We start from the raw sequence: 24,620 nt of genomic DNA, 5'->3' as shown, positions 1-24,620 counted from the left end.
GCTGGGAGCTGGATTATGGTGGCCTGACCAGCAAACGCAGCCGCAGGAGCCCAGGACCCCTGCCCCTTCCTCCGCTGCCGACCCACCAGGAGGACCAGGAAACCAGCCGTGACCTGCCATGCCCGCCCCTCCCACCCCCCCAGGGGGCCAGAGCCCTCCTCTCCCAGACCTCTGCTGAGGCTGGATGCCGGCGGCCAGATGTAGCCAGCCTTCGGATCCATCTCCTCCCCTTCTCTCTCCTTGCGGATTTCTCCGGCCTGATACCCACAGCCTGGACGGCGGGCTGGCCGAGGGGCCTGCAGGCTCTGGAGCCCCGATGCCTCACAGCTCACTCTCCTGAGAAGCTGCCACCAGCGCCCAGAGTTGGGGGCAGGCAACAGGGACGGACGTGGGCCAGAGTGAGCCCAGAGAGGCCCGAAGGCCAGGGCCCACCATGGCCCAAGTACTGCCCTGGCTCCTGCTGTGGGTGGGCTCGGGAGTGCTGCCTGCCCGCTGCACCCAGCCGGGCATCCGACTGCCCCTGCGAAGCGGGCTGGGGGGCGCCCCCCTGGGGCTACGGCTGCCCCGGGAGACTGACGAGGAGCCGGAGGAGACCGGCCGGAGGGGCAGCTTTGTGGACATGGTGGACAACCTGAGGGGCAAGTCCGGTCAGGGCTACTACGTGGAGATGACCGTGGGCAGCCCCCCACAGACGGTAAGGTCACCAGGCCAGCCCTACCCTCCTTCCTGCATGAACAGAGGGGACACAGGCCGGGGATGCAGCATGTTGGCCTCTGCTAACATGGGCAGGATGGCGCGGGCAGGAGGGACCCTCTCTTAAACCTTTCCTTTGGGACTCTTGGCAGAAGTCATCCCCGGAGCTCCTCTTTCCTCCCTCCCTTCACCTCACAGGCTTCCCAATCGCCCCTGTCTGACTGCCCTCCCCTTCCTGGCAATCTCACACATACCCCCTCAGTAAGGATCTGGGGCAAGAGAAACACTTGAGTCGGGGGAGCCTGACTTGGGGAAGGGTCCCAGCCACAGGGGCGCTAGGAACAGGTGTCAGCCCTGGCCGAGCCTGAGTCTCCCAACCCCACCACTCTCCCCTCCTCTGGTGTTCCGGGAATCTGGGGTTCTGACCATGGCAGCACCTGAGGACCGAGGAATCCTGGCAGAGTTGGGTCAGCCCTTCTCTCCTGCTGTCTGGGCTGCCACAGGGACAGCAAAGCGAGGTTCCCGAGCTCCTCTTGACCTCCACTCTAGCCCAGAAGCCCTGGGCAGACTCTTGCCTTCCGCTAGCCTCTCCTTCCTCCCTCCTCCCCGCTTTGCATTCTGCACTCCAGCCCCTCCCCCACCCCATGCCTCCGGAGCAGAGGACAGAGGGGACTAAACTGAGCCTAGGAAAGGACAAATCCTAGCAAAGGAGCCAGAGTCCCCTTCTAAGAATGAGACTCTTCCATGAGCTGAGAGGTATTGGGGGGATGGGGGCATGGCAGCGATGGAGGAAACACTGCCAGCTCTCCCCATCCTTCCTCACAACCCTCCAAGCTGCCTCGTGGGGACTGCACCCCCTGCGCCCCTGTGGGTGGGTGGGCGTGTGGGCATGAGCAGCCCTCTGTGGGGTGCTGTGGCTGACCTCTGGGTGCATTTGCCTCCTCTGTGGGTGAGTCTGGGCATGGGTGGCAGGATGGTTCTGTCTGTGCTGGTGTGTGTCACCTTGAATCTGAGCCTGCACATCTCTGTGAGCCACCCTCCTCCCCGGGATCTGTGTCCCAGAGGCCCGTCCTTGGGAGGGTCTGTGAAGGTTCAAGTGTGCCTGTGTGTAGAGGGAACAGCCACTCTTCTCAGGACTTGCCAGACAGCACTTACACTGGATCTGGGAGAAACGTGGGTCCCTAGCACCCAGGCCTACCTCCCAGCTGATCCAAGGTTCTGTCCTCCCCCCCGAGCCCCCTCCCCCTTTCCTGTGCATCATAACTTCCCCAGAAACAGCCTCAAGTCAGTGTGAGGGTGGAGCCTGAATCCAGGGTCCCTGCAGCCTGAGCCAACAGTGTGCAAGGTATTGTCAGGGAACAAGGAGATGTCAAGACCTGGGACTTACTCTTGTTCCTGCTACTGATGTGCCACGCAAACTGTGCACAGACCCTGTGACGTGGACACAGACGGGGCTGTGAAACCAACAAGGGCTTTGTGGTCAGACAGACCAGGAATTCCAGCTCTACAACCCACAGCTTTTCCTTTTCCCAGCTGTGTGGCCTTGGGCAAATTGTACAACCTCTCTGAGGCTGTTGCCTTGTGTTTAAAGTGGGTGAAATGAGATCTCCTTTGCAACATAATTGTGAGGATTAAATGAGACTGAGTAGGTGAAAGCACCTAGAACAATGCACCTGAACGCGTAATTGACCTCCAATAAATATGCAGTCACGGTTGGTTTCCTAACTTGTCTGGCCACTTCTGCCTCCTCTGTGCTATGCAATGAAGCATAAAAACTTGGGTGTTCTGGGCTTCCGTGTCTACACGTGTAGAACTGAGGGACCAGTTACGGTACTTCCCTGGACGCCTGAGACAGTGTTTGGGATATTGGATACTGGGATGCTGGATACATCCCCCAGCCCAAAAATTGACAGAGAGTAACTGCCCAGTCAACGTCAGTTCCTTCTCCCTCCTTCCAAGGAGAAGGGGAAAATGAGCTTAAAGTCCAACACCAGCCCGAAGAGCTAGTGCCAGGGAGACCACGATTAGAGCAACTCTGTGGTCTCCCTATGGCTTCAACCCAAGCCAACGCCAGCCTTCCCTGCTCCCGTGATGACTCTGATTCTCTCCCCAGCAGTCTGCGAGAAGGATGCCCTTTCTCCCTATTGTAAGCACCAAATGAGAACGTGAACAGCAGAGTACTCTGAATGAGTGAAAGTGGAACTTGGGGAGCACTTTCTCTGCGCCAGGCAATTAATTGCTGGATTTGGGGGAGCTGATCCACAAAGAGACAGAAGATACATTTTCTGCCCTCAAAGAGCTTAGAGTAGAAGTGGCAGTCTGTGTATTAGTTCAAGGTAATCCACAGCAGTGGACTCAAAGTGAGGACCCCAGACCCTTGTCATCACAGTCTGTTAGAAATATAAATTCTCTGGCCCCAGACCTACAGAGTCAGAATCTCCAGGGCTGTGTCTCAAGTTTGAGAAGCACTGATCTATAGTAGTCCAGTGAGTGAGTGCTGTAAGTGTTCAGGAGGAGCTCAAATCAAGGAAGGCCTCGCACAGGAGACGCCAGTGAGCAGGGTCTTGAAGGATGGGTAGGAGGTGGGAGCCATTCCCAGTGGAGAAATGGCACCTGTCCCACCAAACTGTAGTTGCCCTTTACATGAATGTCTACTCTTTCCCACCCTACCCCTGAGACCAAGGAGGCCACAGTGAGTGAGAGAGTGAGGTGTGTGTGTTTGGGCTTATGCACGTTTGCTCAGGAGACCGTGAGAAACCCAGTCCAGCTAATGTCACAGGTTTGGGTAAAGAAGATAGAGCCAAATTGCCAAAAGCCTTAAATGTCAAGCTAGAAGGTTTGGACCTCAGTCTGAAGAAATAAGGAGAAAACTGAATTTATTTGTGCAGGGGAATGACATAAAGAAAGCAATTGTTTAGAAAGAGACATCTGAATTTTAGAAAGAATAGAACTGAGAGATACAGGCTGCAGGAGGCTCACAAAGGTCCAAGTGTGAGGCACTATAACAAGAAGGGAATGAGGCTGTGATAAGAGGGAAAGGGAAGGGATGACGAGGATGCAAGGAACAGCACGAGGCAGATGGACAGGACTTACTGACGTCATGTGAAGAGTGAGGAAGAAGGATCAAAAATGATTTTGAGATTCTGATCTGGGGTGAATTGGAGAATAATAAGACCATTTGTGGGAGCAGGAAGGTTGGCAGCAGGGGATGGTTTAGTAGTACCTGTGTACACACATATATTTGTATTTATGGTTGAGTTTATGTGAAGTTCTAAAATATATTCCACATAGGTTATGTTGGTCTTTACAGTAATTCCTGCAATGTGTATAAAAAGTCTTATCATTCAAAGCTTCCAGCAGAAGAAATGGGAACTGAAAGTTGAATAATTGGCCAAGTGGCACGCCCGTAGGCTGAGACCCTGCCTCACCCTTGATCTCCCGACTGCACCATGCCACCAATCTGTGTGTCTTGGGGGAAAAGAGAGAGTTTATCATGAGCAGCCCCCTCCATCCTCCCATGACACCCGCTCGTGTCTCCCTTCCTACACTTGTCGCAACGCATTGTAACTGTTTTTGTGTTTGTTTCCCTCATAAAACGTCAAGCTCTTGAAGACAATGTCTTTTACATTTTTTAATTTATTTTTTTGTAATGTCTCATCCCTCTTTATCTAATATCCATCACAGCGCCAGGCTCAGAACATGCACCTAAAAAACGTCAAGTGAATGAAGGAATACAGTGTAAGACGTCTAAGTAGAATGCTGATGGGCATTTGTGAGTGCAGAACTGCAGCTCTTGGAGAAAGTGTTTTCATTCTTTCACTTAAATGAAAGGACAGCATCTCATTTTAATGATATGAGCATCACTATCCAAACAGAGGATAATGCTTTAATTGTTAGCATCAAAATCTGGTGATAGTCAATTCAGTTTAACAAATGTTGGTTGAGCACCTACTGTGTGCAGAAGAGAAAAATAATGTCATAGTCTTAGCGCTTGGAGAGCTCATGATTTGGTGTGAGACACAGACATAGAAACAGCTAAACACCATACAAGACCGAATGCGTTTGGTACAAAGAGAAGACAGTGAGTCTTGGAAGTGCAGAGAAAGAAGTGGCTACTTCTGAGATGACGTTAGGAAAGGTTTGCTGGAAAAGGTACCATTTGAATATGGCCTAGAAAGATGGGAAAGCTTGGCTATTTGGAGGGAGGTGGGGACACTTCATGAAGAGAGGCATGAGCTGTGCTAAGAAGCTGGACGCTGTGGTAGGGATGCTGTGAGGCTGGGTGGAGTTTGGGTTTTATTCTGGAGCCTGCAGAGAGTCCTTGGAGTATATGAGAAGGGGAATGGTCTAGTATAGTTTTGGTTCTAGGAAAACAACTCCAGTGTGGAGAATAACTTGGATAGTCTAGAGCCCAAGATGACGATCTCAGTTAGGAGACAAGGGCCTGAAAGAGAGTGTGGTGGTGAGGACAGAAAGGAGACGTCCTCAGAGAGCTGGCATTCCCACATCGGTTCCACCGGGTGTTCTCTGCCCTGGTGAGGGAGAGGGAAGAGAAGATGGTTCCCCTCCTTTTTAACTCCTCTGACTGCGTGTATGCCAGGGAACACAGCAAAAGGAGCAAGATTTTAAAGCACAGTATAGTTCCCCAAAATTCCGTGTTCATTATTCTGCTTTAATTACAAGGCATAGGTATTAGCATGTCCATTTGGGGGATAAGGAAACAGGCTCAGAGAGTGTAAGTGGTTTGCCCAGAGTTACTCAGCTAAGAGCAGAGCTGACGTTCAAATCCAGGTCTTTAAATGCCAAGTCCAAATCCTGAGTCTTTCCAGGGTTCTACAGTCTGGGACGTGTTGGTTGACTTTGAGATGCCAGGGGACCATTCCTGTGGATCCAGCAACCAGCTGAGAATGGGGATCTGGAAACAGGAGAAACATTAAGACTGGACAGGTAGACTTGGGAGTCACCTGCAGAGAGGTGGTTGTGGAAGGGAAATTAGCACACGGACTTGCTCTTTGAGAGAATGGAGAGAAAAGAGGAAAACGATTAGGGAAAGATGTTGGGTGTAGACTAGGGATCAAGGGAGCAAGAGAAAATGTTCAGAGAAGAAAACTGTGAGGATTTGGGGTCTCAGAAACCAAGAAAGGCCAAGTGGCTTTCCTCCCCCCTCCCTAGAATGGTTTTCAAATTGCAATTTGTGGGAGTCTATAAAGGGACCTCAGTGTGAAGGAGAAAGGTGAGCAGGCAAATCTGGACCATCCACCCTCCCAGTCACCAAGCCCTCCCCCCTCCCACCTGCCCTCACATCTCCCAGCCCTCCCAGAATAGCTCAGCTTTTATTGTTTTTATACAGTAGAATTCCAGGTTTGTTTCCTTCCTTCCTCCCTCCCTTCCTGCCTTCCTTTCTTCCTCCCTTCCTTTCCTTCCTTCCTCCCTCCCGCCCCCTCCTCTCTCCCTCCCTTTTCTTCCTTCCTCCCTCCCTTTCCTCTCTCCCTCCCTTTTCTTCCTTCCTTGCTCCCTCCATCCCCCTCCTCTCTCCCTCCCTTTCCTTCCTCCCTCCATCCCCTCCTTCTTCCTCCCTTCCTCCTCCCTCCCCTCCTACCTGGCTGGACCTGGTTGGGCTTCAGGTTGCACACGGGACTTTTCTAGGACCCTCATGCTTTCATTTCACACACTTCTCCTTCTCTGCCTCCCCAGATCAGGAAAGAAAGAGTTCACCTGAGAGTGAGGGGCGTTGAGAAAGACTGTGACCTCTTGGGTGTCTCCAATAAAGGGCTAAGCAGAAAATTCTGGTCGAAAATCAAGGAAGAGAAACATCTCTCAGGGAAGCCCCTGTACTGACAACTGATTTCTCTGTTTGCTGGGAGCCATCTCTCTTAGGGGCCTGGGCAGTGGAGAGTTCTGGGAAGGAGCCAGACCACTTTCCAGGTTCTAGAGCTGCCCTGAGCTTCCCTTGGCAGGTTGGGCTCAGAAGGCTGGAAAGCATTTGCTGATGCTCACCCGCCACATCCTCAGGTGCTGTAGCCAGTGGTTCCTGAGAGGGAGGAGATGCTCCCTCTGAGGAGAATGATGAATCAATAGTCCTAAGGGCTCATATGGGGGAGCCAGGACACCTCGGTCTTTTCTGTCAACTCTGACAAAGCCACAGAGCAAACTGACTGAGCTCCCTGCCTCTCCCAAGCCGGCCTATCCTCTCTCCCCAGACCTCCTGAACTGTTAGCACCCTGTGAATGCCCTGTCTGCTGCCCACTGTAAACCCACTGTGTCCAAGCTGGAGGTCTCCTTGATTGGCCTCTTGGGCTTGGGGAACCCCACCAATTATTCTCTTCTAGCGCCTGTGGAGTTTTCGCTCAACAGCACAAGGAGTGAACCCCGGTAACTCCCAACGGCTTGAGCAAACAAGCCCGTGTGCAGAGCATAACCCAGGTGGCTGGCGGAAAATGGGCTTATGCCAGACATCAGCTGCGTTTTCAACTGAGGACAGACCCAGAGAAGATTAAAGCCACTGCAACCTGTGGGTGGGACAAGGTTAGACAATAGGAAGGACTTGCTGTCTGACAACGAAAAGCAGGTAGTTAACAGCTGCTGGGATACCTCACAGACCAGGGGCTTTCCAGGTAGGTTCCATGGAGGCTGAAGGTGCTAAAGAGATGCCTCAAGAGCCACCACGGGGACGGCGGTAGGGGATGGAGACGAAGGAAGTAAAACCTCTTCCTCAAGGAGAACATCTCTGCTTTTTTCTCTCTGATACACTGGGATCCTGCATGAGATTGGAAAAGGGTTCTGCTGCTTAAAAAAAAGCTTAAAAACCATTGTCTTAAATCTGTTCTTTAAGAACAGACATATATTTTTTGACCATTCATATTTATCATCTCATTTGAATAGGAAGCACTGATAAATGTTAATGGAGCTGGGTTTGGGGCTGGGGGAAATGGAGCATCCTGTCTGAAGGGAGAAGGGTATACTAGATAAGGTTTGGGGTGACCCAGCCACCTTGGGATTCCTTAAAAAAACCCAGCCCAGAGTGGAGTAGGGTGCACCAGGAAGCCTGCTCGCTTCCAGGTATCGATTGCCAGCTTCAGCCTGGAGAGTGAAGGAAGACACAAGATATGTCTGGGCAAAGGAGTCCATTTCCAGAGGGTCAGCTGACTTGGTCAAGGTGGGAGGAACCTGGACGGGACCCAATCGCTGGACTCAGGCAGGAGCTGTGTGCTCTGCTGGCCCTCAGCCACTCCCAGGTGCTGACTTTAGGTTCCTCGTGTCCTTCCTTGTCCCCTTCTCTCAGCCTTGGGCAAGCTCAGGTCTGGGAATATCCGCTCAGGAAAGCGGATGAAGCCGGCTCAGAAGTCTCGGAGACCAAGGAGTCCTGAAGTCACTATGATGCTCTAAGAACCTGGGTGGATAGTCAGACAATTTCATGGCTATGGTGGGCATCAGTTGTCATCATCACCATGCACAGTACCAGATGGAAAATCACCCTTGCAAGGTCCCTGGGGCTGAGAACTAGTAGCAAGAGTCTGTAGGGTCACTTAGACCTGCAGGAAATGAGGCAATTACTGTCAGTTAATTAAAAAAATCATTATGGAGCACCTACTGAGAGCTAGCTAAGAATTAGACAATAAGGATACAAATGTGCTCCCTACCCTTGTGCAGCTCATATTGTGTGGGACAGAGAGACATTAGATAAACGATTAAAAGTTTGATGAGAAATATACAAAGAAGCACAGGTGATACTGAGGACCTGTAAGAGAAGGAGACTAATCGTGTCTGGGGGCATCAGGGCAAGACCTTTGGGAGAAAGGATGTTTAAACTGTGACTTGAAATGCGAATAGAAGTTAGACAAAACAGGGAGAGACTGTTTGGGGCATAAGAAACAGCATATGCAAAGGTGCAGAGGTGAGAGAGCACCACACTATTGAGAAACTTCACAAGAAGCATGGTGAGGAAGGAGAAAAGTGATGAGAGATGTTCAGTGGAGTTGACCTATGGTTGGTTAGATGCCCCCAAGGGTAAGGATCTCAGTATTTGATTCAGATAGTTTTGTATGAGTTATTTGATGCTGTGTAGGAAACTACTCCAAAATTTGGTGGCTGGAAAGAAGAGCCATTTTGTTTCTCAGGATCCTGTGGGTTGGCTTGTGGTTCTTCTACAGGTCTTACCTGGGCTCACTCATGTGGCTGCATTCAGCAGCTGGGGCAGCTGCGGGGCTGGACAAAGCTGGGCTGGCTGGACCTCTTTCTCCGTGAAGTCTTTCCTCCTCAAGGAGGCAGGACTGAGCTTCTCCACATACAGTTTCAGGGCAGCATTCCAAGAGGTGAATTCCAGTGCACAAGCACTTATCAAGCCTCCGCTTTCCTCCTTTGCTGATGTCCCACTGGCCAAAGCAGTCATGGCCAAGCTCGGAGTCAATGTCGCAGGGGTCACACCAGGGCATGGATATGGGAGGGTGTGATTCATTAGTGTAACAATCTACCACATGCTTCCTTCCCAAACGAGAGAAACAGGAAGGTCAAGGAGATGAAGGATCAGACTTGGAGTTGGCTAGAACCATCAGATTCTTGTCCTAGCTTTGTGGCTTATTGTGTAAGATGGGTCAAGTTTCTTACTCACTCTAGGTCTCAGTTTCCTCCTCGGTAAAGTGGAAGAAAGGCACATCCACCCTGGACCTCTCTAACCTGTTTCTGCACTGTGGCTAGAGTGATCTTTTCAAAGGGCAAATCTGACCATGTTACCCTCTTCTACATCTCAGCTTTAGCTAAAAGGCTTGTTAGACAAGAGGATAAGAGCCCTTCCTCCATTAACCCTGAGGCCCACATAGACGGAAGTAGACTTCCTCTTTAGTAGGAAGAATTAGAGTTAAAGCCCCTCCCAGAGGCTTGCCAAAGTGGTAAGACCCTGGGATAGGCTACCAAGAAAGGCTGTGGATCTTAATTAACTAGACATCTTTCAGAATTGGAAAGGATCCCCATCTCTTCAGACTAATGCACAGATAACTCCCAAAGGCTCTTTTCATCCAGAAGAACCTGAGCTATCCCTGTCTTCGAGTGAGAGCTGGGGCCAAGATAGGTGGGTTTTGGGGAACAAAGAGCTTATCCCAAACTCCTCAGAGCCATACCTATCTTATCACCCAAGATCTATTGTGAAAACCAGGGAAGCCTCGACTGAAGAGTGGACTGCAGAGTGAACCAAGCAGGTGTGCCTATCCCTGTGGGGCTTGTTAGCACTTCCCATGAAGCTGCCTTCCCTCAGAGGCCCCAGGGGGCACATTTGTTTGTTAAGTGATTGGCACTGACCTAGCCCTGACCCCAGGCTGCAGCCCCCTGGGCATCTATAGGCTATAGCTACGGGGACTCCTGAGTGCGCCTGGCCCCAAGGGATGGGGAAGAGGTAAGATGGCTCCAGGACTCAGGCTGCTGAAGACTCTCATCTTGTGTCAAACCAGGGGGCCTGGTGAGAGGAAGGCAGGTCTGAGCTACAGACACATCTATCACCTAAAAAGACCCACTGTTTGAAAGCCAGTGAAAGCTCCTCCTCCCCCAAAATAGGGTGGATGAGCTCTTTCTCCTTTTCTTTCCTTTAACCATTCATTAATTCAAGAAACACCTATGCCAGGCACTGTGAGATACCCACTAGGGACACAATGGGGATTTTTAAAAAATTAGATACAAGAGAAGGTGCGATTCAATGTGAAATTACAGGGTGGCAAGTTCTATGGAAGCTTTTTTTTTTTTGAGGAAGATTATCCCTGAGCTAAGTGCTGCCAATCCTCCTTTTTTTGCTGAGGAAGACTGGCCCTGAGCTAACATCCATGCCTATCTTCCTCTACTTTATATGTGGGACATCTACCACAGCATGGTGTGCCAAGCGGTGTCATGTCCACACCTGGGATCCGAACCAGCGAACCCCAGGCCACCGAAGCGGAATGTGAGCACTTAACCGCTGCGCCACCAGGCCGGCCCCTCTATGGAAGCATTTTAATAGGAGAATATGACCTAGCCTTTTTCTCTTAGGAAGTCCTTTTGGGCTTAGACTGAAGGATGATAGGAGATGAGCAGACACAACCGCAAGGGGAAGAAGGGTGGTCTAGGCACAGTGAATGACTGTGCACCAGCCTTTGCAGGGAGGGACCATGGCTGGTTTGAGGACCTGAAATGAGGCCAGTGTTGCTAGTGGGCAGAGGGCTTGGAGGAGTATGGGACAGGCTAGGCTGGATATGGAGGGAAGGTCGGACCATGAAGGGCCCTGTAGGAAATGTTAAAGCTTTAAGTTTTTATTTTAATAGCAAAGGGAAACAATTGACATCAGAGGGTAACATGGTCAAATTTGCCCTTTGAAAAGATCACTCTAGCCACAGTGCAGAAACAGGTTAGAGAGGTCCAGGGTGGATGTGCCAAGACTAGTCGAGAAGCTACTGTGATATTCCTGAATGAGATGATAGCTTGGCCTAGGGGTGGCAAAGGAGATGGCCAGAAATGCATAAATTCAAGAGACTTTTAAGAAGGTTAATTGGACAGGACTTGTTGATGCATTGGATAGAGATGTGAAAAAGAGGAAATGTTAAGGTGTCTCTAAAATTGCTGACTTGTGGAACAGATGGATGGTGACACCATCCACTAATATAGGGAACACTCGGAAAAGACAGATGGGCAGGACTCTAAGGGCAGCTTTGGACATCCTGAATTTGAGGTATCTGTGAGGCAGTTCAATGTGTGCTTCTACAGCTCAAAGAGGAGGAAAAGGCTAGAGCTTAGGACTCATCAGGATGTAAGCAGTAATTGCAGCCACAGCCGCAGCCACGGGTGAGACGTCTCAGGGAGACAGAATAGTGGGAGAGGAGGAGGGCCAAAGCCCAAGCCTTGAGAAGTGACCCTACAAGGTAGACAGAGAAGATATGATCAGAGAGGTGGGAGGCCAACCACAGCATGGGGCGACAGAGAAGAGTGTTTCGAAGAGGGACAGGTCAGCAGTGTTGAATGCTCCGGAGAAGTCAAGTAAGATGAGGACTGATCTGAAAAACGTCTTTGGTATTTGGTGACATGAAATCATTGGTAACTGTAGTAAGGGCTGTTTTATAGTGGAGGGAGGGATAGGCGAAACTCAGTTTTAGAATGGGTTGAGGAATGAGTGGGAGGTGAAGAAATGAAGACAGCCTGGCTGAGAACTTGGGTTGTGAAGACAGGAGAGAGAGAGGGTAACTGGAGGCGGATGTGAAATGAAAGATTTTTTTTAATGAAGAGACTCAAGCATTTGTAAATGCCAATAGGAAGAATCCAGATTTAGGGGGTGGGAGGTGGGGACTGGCATGACGGTTGAATCTACCTGAGGGAAAGGGATGATTAATAGAGTAGGGTGCCTGAGAAGTGAGGAGGGGATTGGCTCCCAAGCCTAGCTGAAGTCCACTCCTGATCCAGGAGAAAGGACAGCTGAGAGAAAGGATGGCCAGCACAGCCGCAGGCAGGTTGCAATGACTGATTGTAGGAGATGAGGGACGTCCCACCTGATGGCCTCTGTTGGGTGAAATGAGAGGTGAGGGCATCTGCTCAGGAGGTTCGGCTGCACGCAACCCTTTCACCACTTATTTTCCTCTTTCAGGCTGCCCTTAACTGCCCTGTTTCATGCGTGTGGTGGCTCAGTTCCCTAAGGCCCCCACCCTGTAGGAGGCCTCTGTGGGCACAGGAAGGGGAGAAAGGCTGCTGGAAGCTGCCCAAGGGGCTTGCCTTAGAAATGTAGAAGGACAGGACCAGAAACCACTCCTCTCAGAAGCAGGATCACAGTGCAAAGGGCAGACAGACGGTCAGACATTTGCTCAGGAGGGAATGGCAACTATTTATTATTTCAGTCTCCCACTTTGTTGTGGAGGGTGGAGAGGAGGAGGCAGAGAGAGCAGTGGCAGCCTGACTTCCTGGTATGGGGCTGAGTAGGGGGAAGTGAGGGAGATCGGAGTGGAAGGGCCGTTCCTCCCTGGGCTTCAACCCCCTTTAGGTGGACCTTCCTCAGATGAGGAAAAAGGCTGGGGCTGGAAGGGCAACAAGAGTGACCGGCCCTCCTGGCTGGGGAGGGAGTGGCCTGCAGAGAGAGCTCCTCCCCCTGCAACAGAGGAGAGGAGTGGTGTGGGGGCACCTGGAACAGCTGGGACACAGAGCCCCCAGATAAAGCCTGCATTCCAGTGTAAAAAGTGGTCCTATTTTTCTAGAGCCTGCCAGGCACATACATTCCAGGTAGTTCTCCCTCACACAGCTACGGGGACCAGTGTTGTAGGGGAGACACTCTTTTTTGGGGGTCCAGTGGTGGCAGGGATCCCTGTAAATATGAGGCTGACCTGGTCCAGGGAGCAGAGTCCTAGCAGGGGGGCGGGAGGGGGAGTAGGATCTTGGGGAGTAGGTGGGTGAAGAAGGCTTTTTAATCATTAACCTGGTTGATTGAAATCTGAACTGCTGTGCCTCCAGCTCTACTGATTCTCTGAAAGCACAGCATCTGGAGCTGGTGGCTGCTCAGAGACCAGGGAGAGGGGCAGGGGGAGACGCAGGGGGAGAAGGGCAGGGAGGGAGATGGGCACCAGGCCAGGAGTACGGGCTGGGAAGAAGGGCTGAGGCAGGTCAGAGGGCTCGGGCGACAGTGGAGAGGAGTCTTTGGGGACACGAGGAGGCCAGGAAGCCTGAGTGGGGGCTGGGGGAGGTGCAGTCAGCAGAGCCACAGAGGACCACTGAGAGCAGGAAGGAGCCGGAGGCAGTGAGAGGATCTGGCAGAGAGGAGGAAACTGAAGCCCAGGGAAGCACAGTGACCTGCCCAGGGTGACAAGGTCAGAGCCTGCACCAAAACCGAGGTCAGCTGACTTCACTGCACTGAGAGAGGATACAGAAACGAAGGGCCCTGAGGTCAGGGGAGAAGCTGAAGCGGTAGCAAGAGAGGATTCACTGTACAGATTCCCGTGTTGCTGAGGAGAGGGGCCTTTCCTCTTTTTGCCTGTGAGGACAGAGTAGACATTCAAAAACTGGCTCTGGACTGACTGAGAGAGGGGTCAGGGCATCAGAAGAGATGCTAGGAGAAGGAACCGGGAAGATGCCCATCCGTATTCATTTAGCCGAAACCAGGGACCTGACAAGATGAGACATCATACTGGGTTCCTGGCTCCCCACTATGTCTGACAGTAGGACTCAGAGGTCTGTGTCACCTCTGAGACACAAGGGGAGCCCTTCATGGAGAGCCATATTCTGGCAGGCAGGGTCAGAAACATGTGGTCACCAACATGCCATCCTGGTCCCCACAGCTCCCCTCACCAGTGCCAGCTCCTAGAATAGCTCGGAGCTGGAGGGGTTGAGCCAGGCTGCCTGCTGGGTGATATGCTTCCTAGGAGAACCAGAAAAGGAGAGGAAAGGGTAAGCTCTGAAGACAGAATCCGACAGGTACACGACGCGAGGAAGGGCAAGCTGATGGCAGAGAGACAGGAATGGAGACCACACACACACATGGAGATAACGAGGCTCCGATGATGGAGAAAATGTTATGATTCTACAGAGAAGACAGAAGTGAACACAATGTTTCCGAGGCCCTGAAGAGGATGCCATAGGACCCCCTGTTCCATCTGTGGTCATGGTACTAGCAGGTGCTGGCCTGTCCAGTCCAGCATCACGGAAGCTTCACCCTGGACATTCCAGAGGGAGACTACCTGGCTGGTGGGGTGAAGGACGATGAAGGTGGTGAGCCCAGAGCCTCGTGTCAATAACATCTCTCTCTCCCCTTTCTCTGACAGCTCAACATCCTGGTGGACACAGGCAGCAGCAACTTTGCAGTGGGGGCTGCCCCCCACCCTTTCCTGCATCGCTACTACCAGAGGCAGCTGTGAGTCCTGGGGAAGAGCTGGAGGGAAGAACTCTTCCCAAGGATCCAGGGCCAAAAAGGGTCAGGGGAGGGCTGCAGGGAGAAAGACTAGCTCCTCAGATCCTTTCTTCCTGCTGGGGAACGGGAAGGGAAAAGAAGGCGACAGTGACCAGGAGAGAAGAGTGGAGAGGCAGGGATTGAGGTGTACTACGTCCCTGTAGTAGAGGGCAAGTTGAGGGGCAGCCAGGAAGTTCTTCAGTGCTGAGGCAGGGCAGCTTCCTGTGGGAGGGAAAGGAAGAGCAACTCAAAGCTCTCAGGGCCACCTCAGGGGTCTCATTCTCTCTGCCTGAGTCGGGAGGCACGGGGACTTCATCCCACACTCCCTCAGTGGCTCTCGGTTTTCTGACACCAACTAAGTCTAGGCAGAGCAGGCTGCAGTGACAGCTCCCTTTGCTGTACTCTCACCCATGGGCTACTCCCAGCGGCTTTGTACAGCTCAAGGAAGTGAAGGTTGACACGGTTTTTAAGGTAAGACAGGCAGTGAGAGATGAATTGGGAGTCCCCTTAGCATAAAAGCAGGAAGTGGTGACAGGACATCTAATGTCTGAGGCTTCCCTCAGTGTGAAAACATGAGTAGAGGTTTAAATCTCATTCTTGGCTTCTAGGGCAGATGCCAAAGCCACCTTCCCCATCTCCTGCCTTCTTACACCCCTTCCTCTGTAACTTTCCTATCTAGAAAAGCAGTCAGGGAGTGCGGCATGGTCAGGATCAATGAAAGGGAATTCATTCTAGGTCCTTGTCCCAGTCCCATCCCTGCCCCTCATCTCACACACACACACACACACACGCAAGCACACACGCACGCGTGCATGCGCGCTGTGGTTAGCATGATTACACACAGGTGGGGGGTGTCACATGTCGATGAGCATGTTTCACACAAGTGGTGTGTAATACCTACGTGCTCTGCTGAGACGCTTGTGCAAATCCATCCTTTGGAAGAACTTGCTGTAGAACAATTCTACAGAAAGAATGTAGAACCTTCACCCTGCCTGGCACTGTCGTCTACCACTCAGATGGTACCACCGGGTCCCAAGGCAGCAAGAGAGTCAATAGCTTCTTTTCTCTGGGAGCTTGATGGAGCCGGGGGGAGGAAGAGATGCCCACTGGCTGTCCCTTCAGCAGCAGCCGGCATAATACACAAAGCCTAGGCTTGTTCTTTGCAGGGCCTGAGCTTAAGCTATAGGGATATGAGCTATGGAGACAGGAGAGCGAGCCACGGTAATGGCTCCTCTCATCTGTTTGCAAGGTCACTGGCACCTTGTCTTATGTAGAATGCCCCTGAGGTAAGGTATGGCATTTGGGAGTAGGTTGGACGCTGGATCCCTTTACCAGTTGTTGTAGTTATGCATCCACAGAATTCTGCCTCCTTTCCACAGGTCCAGCACATACCGGGACCTCCGGAAGGGCGTGTATGTGCCCTACACCCAGGGCAAGTGGGAGGGGGAGCTGGGCACCGACCTGGTGAGCATCCCCCATGGCCCCAACGTCACTGTGCGTGCCAACATCGCTGCCATCACTGAATCAGACAAGTTCTTCATCAATGGCTCCAACTGGGAGGGCATCTTGGGGCTGGCCTATGCTGAGATCGCCAGGGTGAGAGGAACAAGGCCTAGCCCCAGACACTCAGTCTGCACATTGCACACTGCATGCTACACAGGGATGGAGTTGGGAGAGAGAAGGGGAGGGAACTTACTAAGGGAAGGGAACAAAGCAGTTTAAAGGATCATTTAACAGGGGGCTTGGGTGGCAGTCTGAATTTCATCCCTATAGAGGGCAGAACTATCGTGAGAGATGCTGGGATAGGCACAGGAACAGACTGTGGTTATTACTGACTCTAAGATCTTTAAGAATAAAAGAGGCCCCCATAAATCTGAAACAGGTTAAGCATATGGGGACCAAAGATCCCATCGATCCTTCCTGTTTGCATTGCCAGTGTCTCTTGCTAACCCTCGTTCCACCAGATCTCAGTGCCTCAACATGGCCCTTCCCAAGGAACGTCCCCCAGGTTCTTCCTTTTGCCTTCCACTTTAGGCAAGTAGCTGGCCTCTTTCCATTAGGGCCCTCTGTGTGAGGATTCACTCCTTGTCTCTTTCTGCCACAGCCCGATGACTCCTTGGAGCCATTCTTTGACTCCCTGGTAAAGCAGACCCACGTTCCCAACCTCTTCTCCCTGCAGCTCTGTGGTGCTGGCTTCCCCCTCAACCAGTCAGAAGTGCTGGCCTCGGTCGGAGGGAGCATGGTGAGTAGGTCCTAGGAGAGGGGTGGTGCTGGCACTGGGCAGAGACATGGGTACTATCTGCCCCCGCTCCCTTTATGGCTACACCACAGTCTTGGGCTCCACTATTTAGAATCAAGAGAAGCTTCTTTATGAAGCCCCATCCCACTTTTCTTTTTCTATCCTTTTCTTCCTTGCATTATTCCAAAAAGGATTCAAAGCACCTATAGTAAACCTGGAAAGGATGAGAGATGATTAGGAAAATTTTAAAGAAAATGAAAATAAGACCTCTTAGATTAAGATTATTCAGTCTGATGACCAGAGGGCAGAGATGTAAGGGGTTTAAAAGTCTATTTATTAATTAGGACAAATTGCAAATTGTTCTCTATCTCCAACAAGCAGAAACAATAAAACTTATAATAGAAGCAAATAATCATTCATTCAACATTTATTATGTCAGTTTAGGTTTAAATAACTTTATATCAAGGGCTATGTGATTCTGAAACAAATAATTAAAAATCCTGGAAAGTCTCCTCCCCTGAACACATTCTTAACACATTTAAGAAACTATAAACCACTTTGGGGCATGATTTGTTTAGAAGCAGGAAGAGGAGAAAGGTGACCTGTAGTGGGCCTCGCCGTTCCCCAGGAATTACTGATCCTATTGCTTGCTCTCTGGGTGACTTGCTGTCCTTCTGTGCTGGCACTCTGGTACCTGCCTCTTTTTCTCCCTAGATCATTGGGGGGATTGACCACTCACTGTACACGGGCAGCCTCTGGTACACACCCATCCGGCGGGAGTGGTATTATGAGGTGATCATTGTACGGGTGGAGATCAATGGACAGGATCTGAAAATGGACTGCAAGGAGGTAATAAAACCCAGGGGGAGAGGATGGGGGGAGGCAACATAGCATGAGGTCAGACCCTGAGTCATGAGGTTGGGAGGACGAGGCAGAGGGGAGGAACTGAGGAAAGGGTTGGGGGCTGAGCCTAGAACAGTCAGGAGCTGAACGGTCACACAGCAGGACCTGAGGTTGGGGTACAGACTGGCAGAGCACTTCCACAGGGCCCACGTGGCTTATGGTCTCGTAAGGAAAAAAGTGTGTCAGGACTCTGGTCACTGCCTTGCTTTCTGGCCTGGGGCAAGTCGTCTGCGAGGCAGTGTGATATGGTGGAAGAGTCCAGCTTTGGAGTCAGAAAGACCTGGGAAGCAAGAAAGACCTGGGTTTCTAGCTCTGCCGTTTACTAGCCATGTGCCCTCAGGCAAGTTACTATTTTGTGTTTCAGTTTTCTCACCAGCAAAACAGAGGTAAAAATGCCTTTTCCAAAGACTGTGGTGAAGATAGAGAAAATGAATAAAGTGTTTATCCCAGCGCCTGGCACACAGCGGTATCCAAACCATTTGAGTCTTCCTTACCTAGGTTCTTAATGTATGTTAAATTAGAATAGATATAAAAAGTTCAAAGCACTATACAAAGTATTTTTATTTTCAAGATTTGGAGAATGCCCACCCATGATAGTGAGAGTTAACATTTACTGAATGCTTCCTCTGTGCCGGGCACCATTCTAAGTGCTTCAAATGTGTTAATTTATTTAATCTTATAACTCTTTGAGGTAGGTACTATTATTATCCTCATTTTAAAGATGAGGAAACTGAGGCACAGAGGTTAAGTAACTTGCCACCTAAGAAGTGGCAAAGCCAGGATGCCAACCCAGGCAGGACTGAAAGTGGTCTGACTCACCCCTCCAATTCTGGCCAGAGCCTGACATCAGAAAAAGCTTTCGACCATTCTAACTCTCTCTTCTCCCTCTTAGTACAACTATGACAAGAGTATCGTGGACAGTGGCACCACCAACCTTCGTTTGCCCAAGAAAGTGTTTGAAGCTGCTGTCAAATCCATCAAGGCAGCCTCCTCGGTCAGTGGGACTAAGGACAGGGGTACAAGAGATGAGTGTCAGAAGTCTGGGAAATTCCACATTCCTCAACAAGAACCAAGATTTCTACCCCCAGATCCTTCTACTTGGATCTCTTAAAACTGTTGTCCTTTATGGGCCTCAGTTTGCTCATTACACAATTCCCCTGGTACAGAGTTTTGGCCTCACTCTCCTGCTCTCTTCCTCTAATCCTTGGGTTTCAGCTTACCTTTCCCCAGTTTGGATAGTCCACAGAAAAGCAAATCGAGGGCCCAGTGAGTGTTATCTGAAAATGGGAGAGGTGAGACGGTGACAGAGGCTGTTCCCTCATAGCTATCCCTTTATTGCCAACACAGACGGAGAAGTTCCCAGACGGTTTTTGGCTTGGGGAACAGCTGGTGTGCTGGCAAGCAGGCACCACTCCTTGGAACATTTTCCCAGTCATCTCACTCTACCTGATGGGGGAGGTCACCAATCAGTCCTTCCGCATCACCATCCTTCCACAGGTATGTCCCCAACCTAAGTCAGTAGGATCCCAGGAAGAGGAGAAAGTATATATTGGGAGATAGTGAGCAGGCATGGCTTCTCAGGATTTGGAAGACAAAACAGATGAGTGTCCAGTCGTCAAGGGCTCTTGGAAAAACCAATCCCTCTGAGCTCAGGGATGACAAAGGGAACTGCCTGAGGGCCTAGATACATAGAAGGCAGAGGTGGGAAGGACGGGTTGAGGAAGACACACTGTCATGCTTTGATTGCTTATACTTAGCAATACCTGCGGCCAGTAGAAGACGTGGCCACGTCCCAAGACGACTGTTACAAGTTCGCCATCTCACAGTCATCCACGGGCACTGTTATGGGAGCTGTTATCATGGAGGGCTTCTACGTTGTCTTTGATCGGGCCCGAAAACGAATTGGCTTTGCTGTCAGTGCTTGCCACGGTGAGAGCACCAGGGATGGGTGTGGGCCAGTCTATCCATGTTCTCCCTGTCCAGCAGTTAGGACACTGGGGCCCCTTTCGGGGTGGGAGGTAGTAACAGTTGCCTCAAGCCAGTGTCAACATATTGTGCACAAGCTAGTGTCAGTGCCCATGCTTTTTGTATTGCCTGGCACGGTGACCCTGCCTGGATTGGTCAGTTCGGTTGGAGACCCAGAGCAGCAAGAGCTGCCTAAGCACCTTGGGAAGCTCCAGATCCCAGGGCAGCAGGCTGAGCCTATAGTGACCCTGTCAGCTGGTGTACAGAGAGGTTGAATGCTACTTCGGAACGGTGGAAGGGTCTTGCAACGGGACATCAGCAGTGACAGGTAAGTTTACTACATACATATGGGGCTGGCTTTTTGGTCAGCTCAGCACTACTGACTTTTAGGTATCATTCCTACTGGGTAAGTATACAGGAAAGGTTGTTGCTCCCCAAGACCTGGGAGGAGAGCCAGCCCTCCACCTAGAACCAGCTTTCTGTCCTGCTCCTAAATATCTCCAAGGAAGGGGATTCTACAGGCTCCTCAGGGCCTAATTTCCAGGCCTCACTATCAGGAAGTTCTTTTGTTGTATAATCAAAACTGCTGTGTGATAACGAGAACTGCCCACTCCCATCTGCCCTTTCTCCAGTGCACGATGAGTTTAGGACGGCAGCGGTGGAAGGCCCTTTTGTCACCCCAGACATGGAAGACTGTGGCTACAACATTCCACAGACAGATGAATCAACCCTCATGACCATAGCCTATGTCATGGCTGCCATCTGCGCCCTCTTCATGCTGCCACTCTGCCTCATGGTGTGTCAGTGGCGCTGCCTCCGCTGCCTGCGCCATCAGCACGATGACTTTGCTGATGACATCTCCCTGCTGAAGTGAGGAGGTCCATGGGCAGGAGACAGATTCCCCTGGACCAAATGTGGGTGGTTCACTTTGGTCATGAGTAGGAGACACAGAAGGCACCTGTGGCCAGAGCACCTCAGGACCCTCACTCCCCCACCAAATGCCTCGCCTGACAGGAAGAAAGGAAAAGCTGGCAAGGTGGGTTACAGGGATTGCACCTGTAGGAAACAGGAGAGGGAAGAAAGAAGCGCTCTGGTCGCAGGAGTACTCTTGGTCACCTCAAACTTGAGTTGGGAAAATTCTGCTGCTTGAAACTTCAGCCCTGAACCTTTGCCTGCCATCCCTTTTGAATCTCCAACCCAAAGTATTCTTCTTTTCTTAGTTCCAGAAGTAGTGGCATCACACCCAGGTTGCCCCCATGTGTGTCTCTGCAGAAGCCTGGCAGAGAAAGAGCCAATCTTGTTTTCCTGCTGGCCACAGTCAGTAGGAGCGGATGCAGTGTGCTATTTGCTTGAGAGACAGGGCCTGCATAAACAAGCCGAACATTGGTGCAGATTGCCTCTTGAACCAAACAAAAAGTTAGAGTGAATATTTGTGCAAATGGGGGTGGTTGGAAGAGGAGAAGGAGAGGCAGCGCAAAGACAGGGAACAGTTGGGATCAAAGCTAAGAAAGGCAGAAACATGCCCACTCGCCAGTCCCAGTTTTAGACTTCATCTCCAAGACAGAATCCCATCTCGTAAGATGGGTGTTACTTCCCAATGTTTTCTTCTCTGTGGTTGCAGCCTGACCAAAAGTGAGACGGGAAGGGCTTACTTAGCCAAAAAGCTCTTTTTAGCTCTCTTAAATGAAAAGTGCCCACTGAGAAGTTCCAACTAACAAATGAATTTCTACCTTATTAATTCCACTTGCCCCACCTGAACCCGTTACTCCACATATGATAGGTGGCACTGAAATAGCCCAACTCCCCTAAGCCCCAGGTGCCCTGTGGGAAAGCAATTGGAATATAGCAAATACAGCAGGGCTGGGCTTTGTCTTCCTGGGTACATGTTCACTCCCTCCCCTAAACTTCTACTCCCCTGGAGCTTTGCAGCTGAGGTGCTAGAATAGATAGGAGACCTCTCCTACCTAATCCTTGAAAGCAGAATTCTGAAGATTCATCCAACAGGTATCGGGTTGATGCCCCATCCCTCTGCCTGGATTTCTTCCTGTTCAGCTGTTAAGTAGTAGTAAGATCTTTACATAATACAGCGGTTTCATTATTCTCTCACCCTCTAATGTCCCTCCGTTTATTTGGCTAAGGCATCCCGCAGGGGCACTTATAGGGTATAATAGTATTATACCAAGAGTGTCAGGAGCACAGGGATTTCTGGCTCTAGCATCATTGCCTTCAGTATCAAGGCTGCCTAGAGAAAGGATGGCAGCCACAGGGCTTCCTTATTTCCTTCACCACAAGAGTCCCTCGATGGAGGCCATTCTTTCCCCCTATCATCTCTCTAATCCCCACTCCTAATAGTACCTGGGTTCCCAGGCTGGTTCTTGGGCTACGTAGTGGGGACCAAGTTCATTTCCTCCCTATCAGTTCCAACACAGACGCCTATGATACCACTGTTAGTGGGGAGAGCTGAATTATTCTGGCATACCCACTGCATCCTATTCCTGTCTGGTCAACACACTGCTTCCAGGTATGGGACTTGCCGAGTGTGGAATTTCCTGATGAGGGAGAGGGAAATACAAAGAGGGCCTCTGGAGATCCTGGCCTCAGCCAGCTGCCCACAAGCCATAAACCAATAAAACAAGAATATTGAGTCACAGTTTTTTATCTGGGTTCTCTTCATTCCCACTGCACTTGGTGCTGCTTTGGCTGACTGGGAACACCCCATAAACGCAAAGACTGACAGGAAGACTGGAGACTGTCCACTTCCAGCTCGGAACTTACTATGTAAATAAACTTCTAGAATTGCTACCGTGAAACGAAAATGCCACATTCTGCTTTATAATTTCTACCCATGTTGGGGAAAACTGGCTTTTTCCCAGATCTTTCCAGGGCATAAAACTCAACCCCTTCATTAGTAAGTCTCATTGTCCTATTTTTTTTTTAAGAGAAAACTTGTACTTAATTTTCTTTTTACAGTTACTTCCTTTCTACCCTGAAACTATGAACTCTAAGTGTAAAAAAGAAAATCTTGACAACAGCTTCTCACTTGTAAAAATATGTATTATATACCTCTATTTTTAACTTCTACTCCAGAAAAATGACTGCCCCACCCCGACTCGCTGCATTAGGGTCTTTCCCATTGGTCGGCACAGCTTTTACCACAGCAGCCAGTAGACAGAGGGAGAGGACAACAAGGGTGGCTGCTTTCAGACTGCCCTGAACAAGAAAGAGAGGAGCGACAGGGAGGCCCCCACTCCCACGCACAACTCTACAGAACACCGGTCCTCCAGCAACAGCTGGCTTTCGGGGGGCTTTTACTAGGAAGCAGTTAAGCCCCCTACTCTCTCCTTTTATTCTCTCTGCTCCTGTAACTTCAAGATTTGTGGAAAATAAACAGAAGATTCTTTATACCCATTTCTAATTTCTAAATTTTCAGGGGGTAATGAAAAATATCGCAGGTGGCCCAAAGGCTGCTGCGAAGTTGAGGGGAAATAAAATCTTAAGATTACAAGATTAAAAATGAGTCCCCCTAAATGAAGAGAACAAAGGAACTGGTCTTCCATTTTGCCACATTCCCTCTTCATGACACCTATCAAGCTGGAGATGTTAATATTTCATTAACCAAAGAAAGTCATCTGACCTCTACAGGGGGAGTACTCAGGCCATTTCAATCGCCCTACAAGATACCAAGGAGGTCCCCGGAAGTCCAGCTCCTTACACTGATGCCAGTCAATAAACCCAGGCAAGTAAAGCAAGAGAACAGAAAGAATATGTCCACGAGCTGACAGCAAGAAGGAAAGACAAAGAAGGAAAGAGTAACAAAAACAGAGAGGAGAAAGTTTAGTTGGATCTGAAAGGAAAAGTCTTTGCTACCCTGATATGTACTGCTAGTGCCAGTAAGCATTTCCAGGTCCCAGAATGGGAAAAATGCAGCTGTTGGTAATATAATGTCCTTTCCCTGGAGCTAATTTTTTTTTTTTTTTGATTAACACTCAGTTCTTACTTGTTTAATTTCAAGAGAAGAGAGCTGAAGCCCATTCCTATAGCAGTAAAGATAAAAGGACAGGAAAAGATTCAAAGTTCTAATAAAGTCACAGCTTTCCCAGGAATGAACCTAAAAACCAGAAGTGCTCAATAAGCAGAAGTGGAAAAATGATCTAGTTCCAGATAGCTATCCATAGAACAAATGACTTATAAACTTGAAACCCAATCTCCCTTCATATCACTTTGGTCTCCATTTTTCCCAGGACAGGAAACATGTCCCCCACAGCTTTCTTGCTTCAAAAATTAAAACCTAGTATCCCAAGATCATTCTGAAAGAAATTTTGCACAGACATCTCTTCACCCCAGTGCCTGCCTGGAGCTTACCCAAGGTCACCAAACAACTTGGTTGTGAACCAACTGCCTTAACCTTCAAGGGGAAGGGGGCTTAGCTAGACTTTTAGAGCAGAAATGAAAGGGAAGAGGTGAGGACTTCACAAGGTTGGTTTGTCAGAGCTTGATCAGAAGCCAAGTGAGTTGGGGCAAGGGATGGTTTGGCCCAGGAAAGACCTGTGGGTTGTGCTCATTTCTAAAGGAATGACTAGCCAGGAAGTAGGGTGGACAGAAATTTGTAGGGGTTGTGGGGGAAATGGGACCTTGGTTATGTTGTTATTCTTGGACTGTGAATTTTGCTGATGTAAAACAGAATATTCTGTAAACCTAATGTCTGTGTACAAATAATGAGCGTTAACACAGTAAAATATTCAATGAAATGTCAAACTATTAGGGTTACAATTTTTCTTCTCAGTCAGTCTCATTTTATCCTTTCGGAGCAGAGCAGCTAGAACAACACTGCGGCTTCAGAGGCTTTTGGTAAGCAAGGCATCTGGTTGGACAGCGAGTGAGCACCAGGGTTCAGATTTGCAGACGTGAGCCTTAAGAAAATGGACTAGAGACTGAGCCAAATCAAAG

General features: G+C 50.1%; 1 protein-coding gene across 9 annotated transcripts; it reads left to right on the top strand.

Moving 5' to 3' along the window:
• BACE1 (beta-secretase 1) lies at positions 1-21,968 on the top strand. 9 transcript variants are annotated; one of them, XM_046685741.1, is made up of 9 exons: positions 1-694; positions 14,442-14,530; positions 15,946-16,162; positions 16,746-16,808; positions 17,520-17,654; positions 18,601-18,702; positions 19,056-19,205; positions 19,466-19,637; positions 20,306-21,968. In XM_046685741.1, exons 1-9 carry the CDS (start codon positions 434-436, stop codon positions 20,545-20,547), a joined length of 1,431 nt encoding a protein of 476 aa, XP_046541697.1. In that variant the 5' UTR covers positions 1-433; the 3' UTR covers positions 20,548-21,968. The 9 variants fall into 9 exon arrangements, with proteins under 9 accessions (XP_046541697.1, XP_046541694.1, XP_046541696.1 ...); XM_046685738.1 differs by having other exon boundaries at positions 16,671-16,808; XM_046685740.1 differs by having other exon boundaries at positions 15,925-16,162.
• The last annotated feature ends 2,652 nt before the right edge of the window (positions 21,969-24,620 follow it).

Source organism: Equus quagga, chromosome 14 (assembly GCF_021613505.1).
Source record: "Equus quagga isolate Etosha38 chromosome 14, UCLA_HA_Equagga_1.0, whole genome shotgun sequence".
Classification (NCBI taxonomy): Eukaryota; Metazoa; Chordata; class Mammalia; order Perissodactyla; family Equidae; genus Equus; species Equus quagga.
The sequence above is the reverse complement of the archived record's forward strand: the minus strand, read 5'-3'. Positions and strand labels throughout refer to the sequence as shown.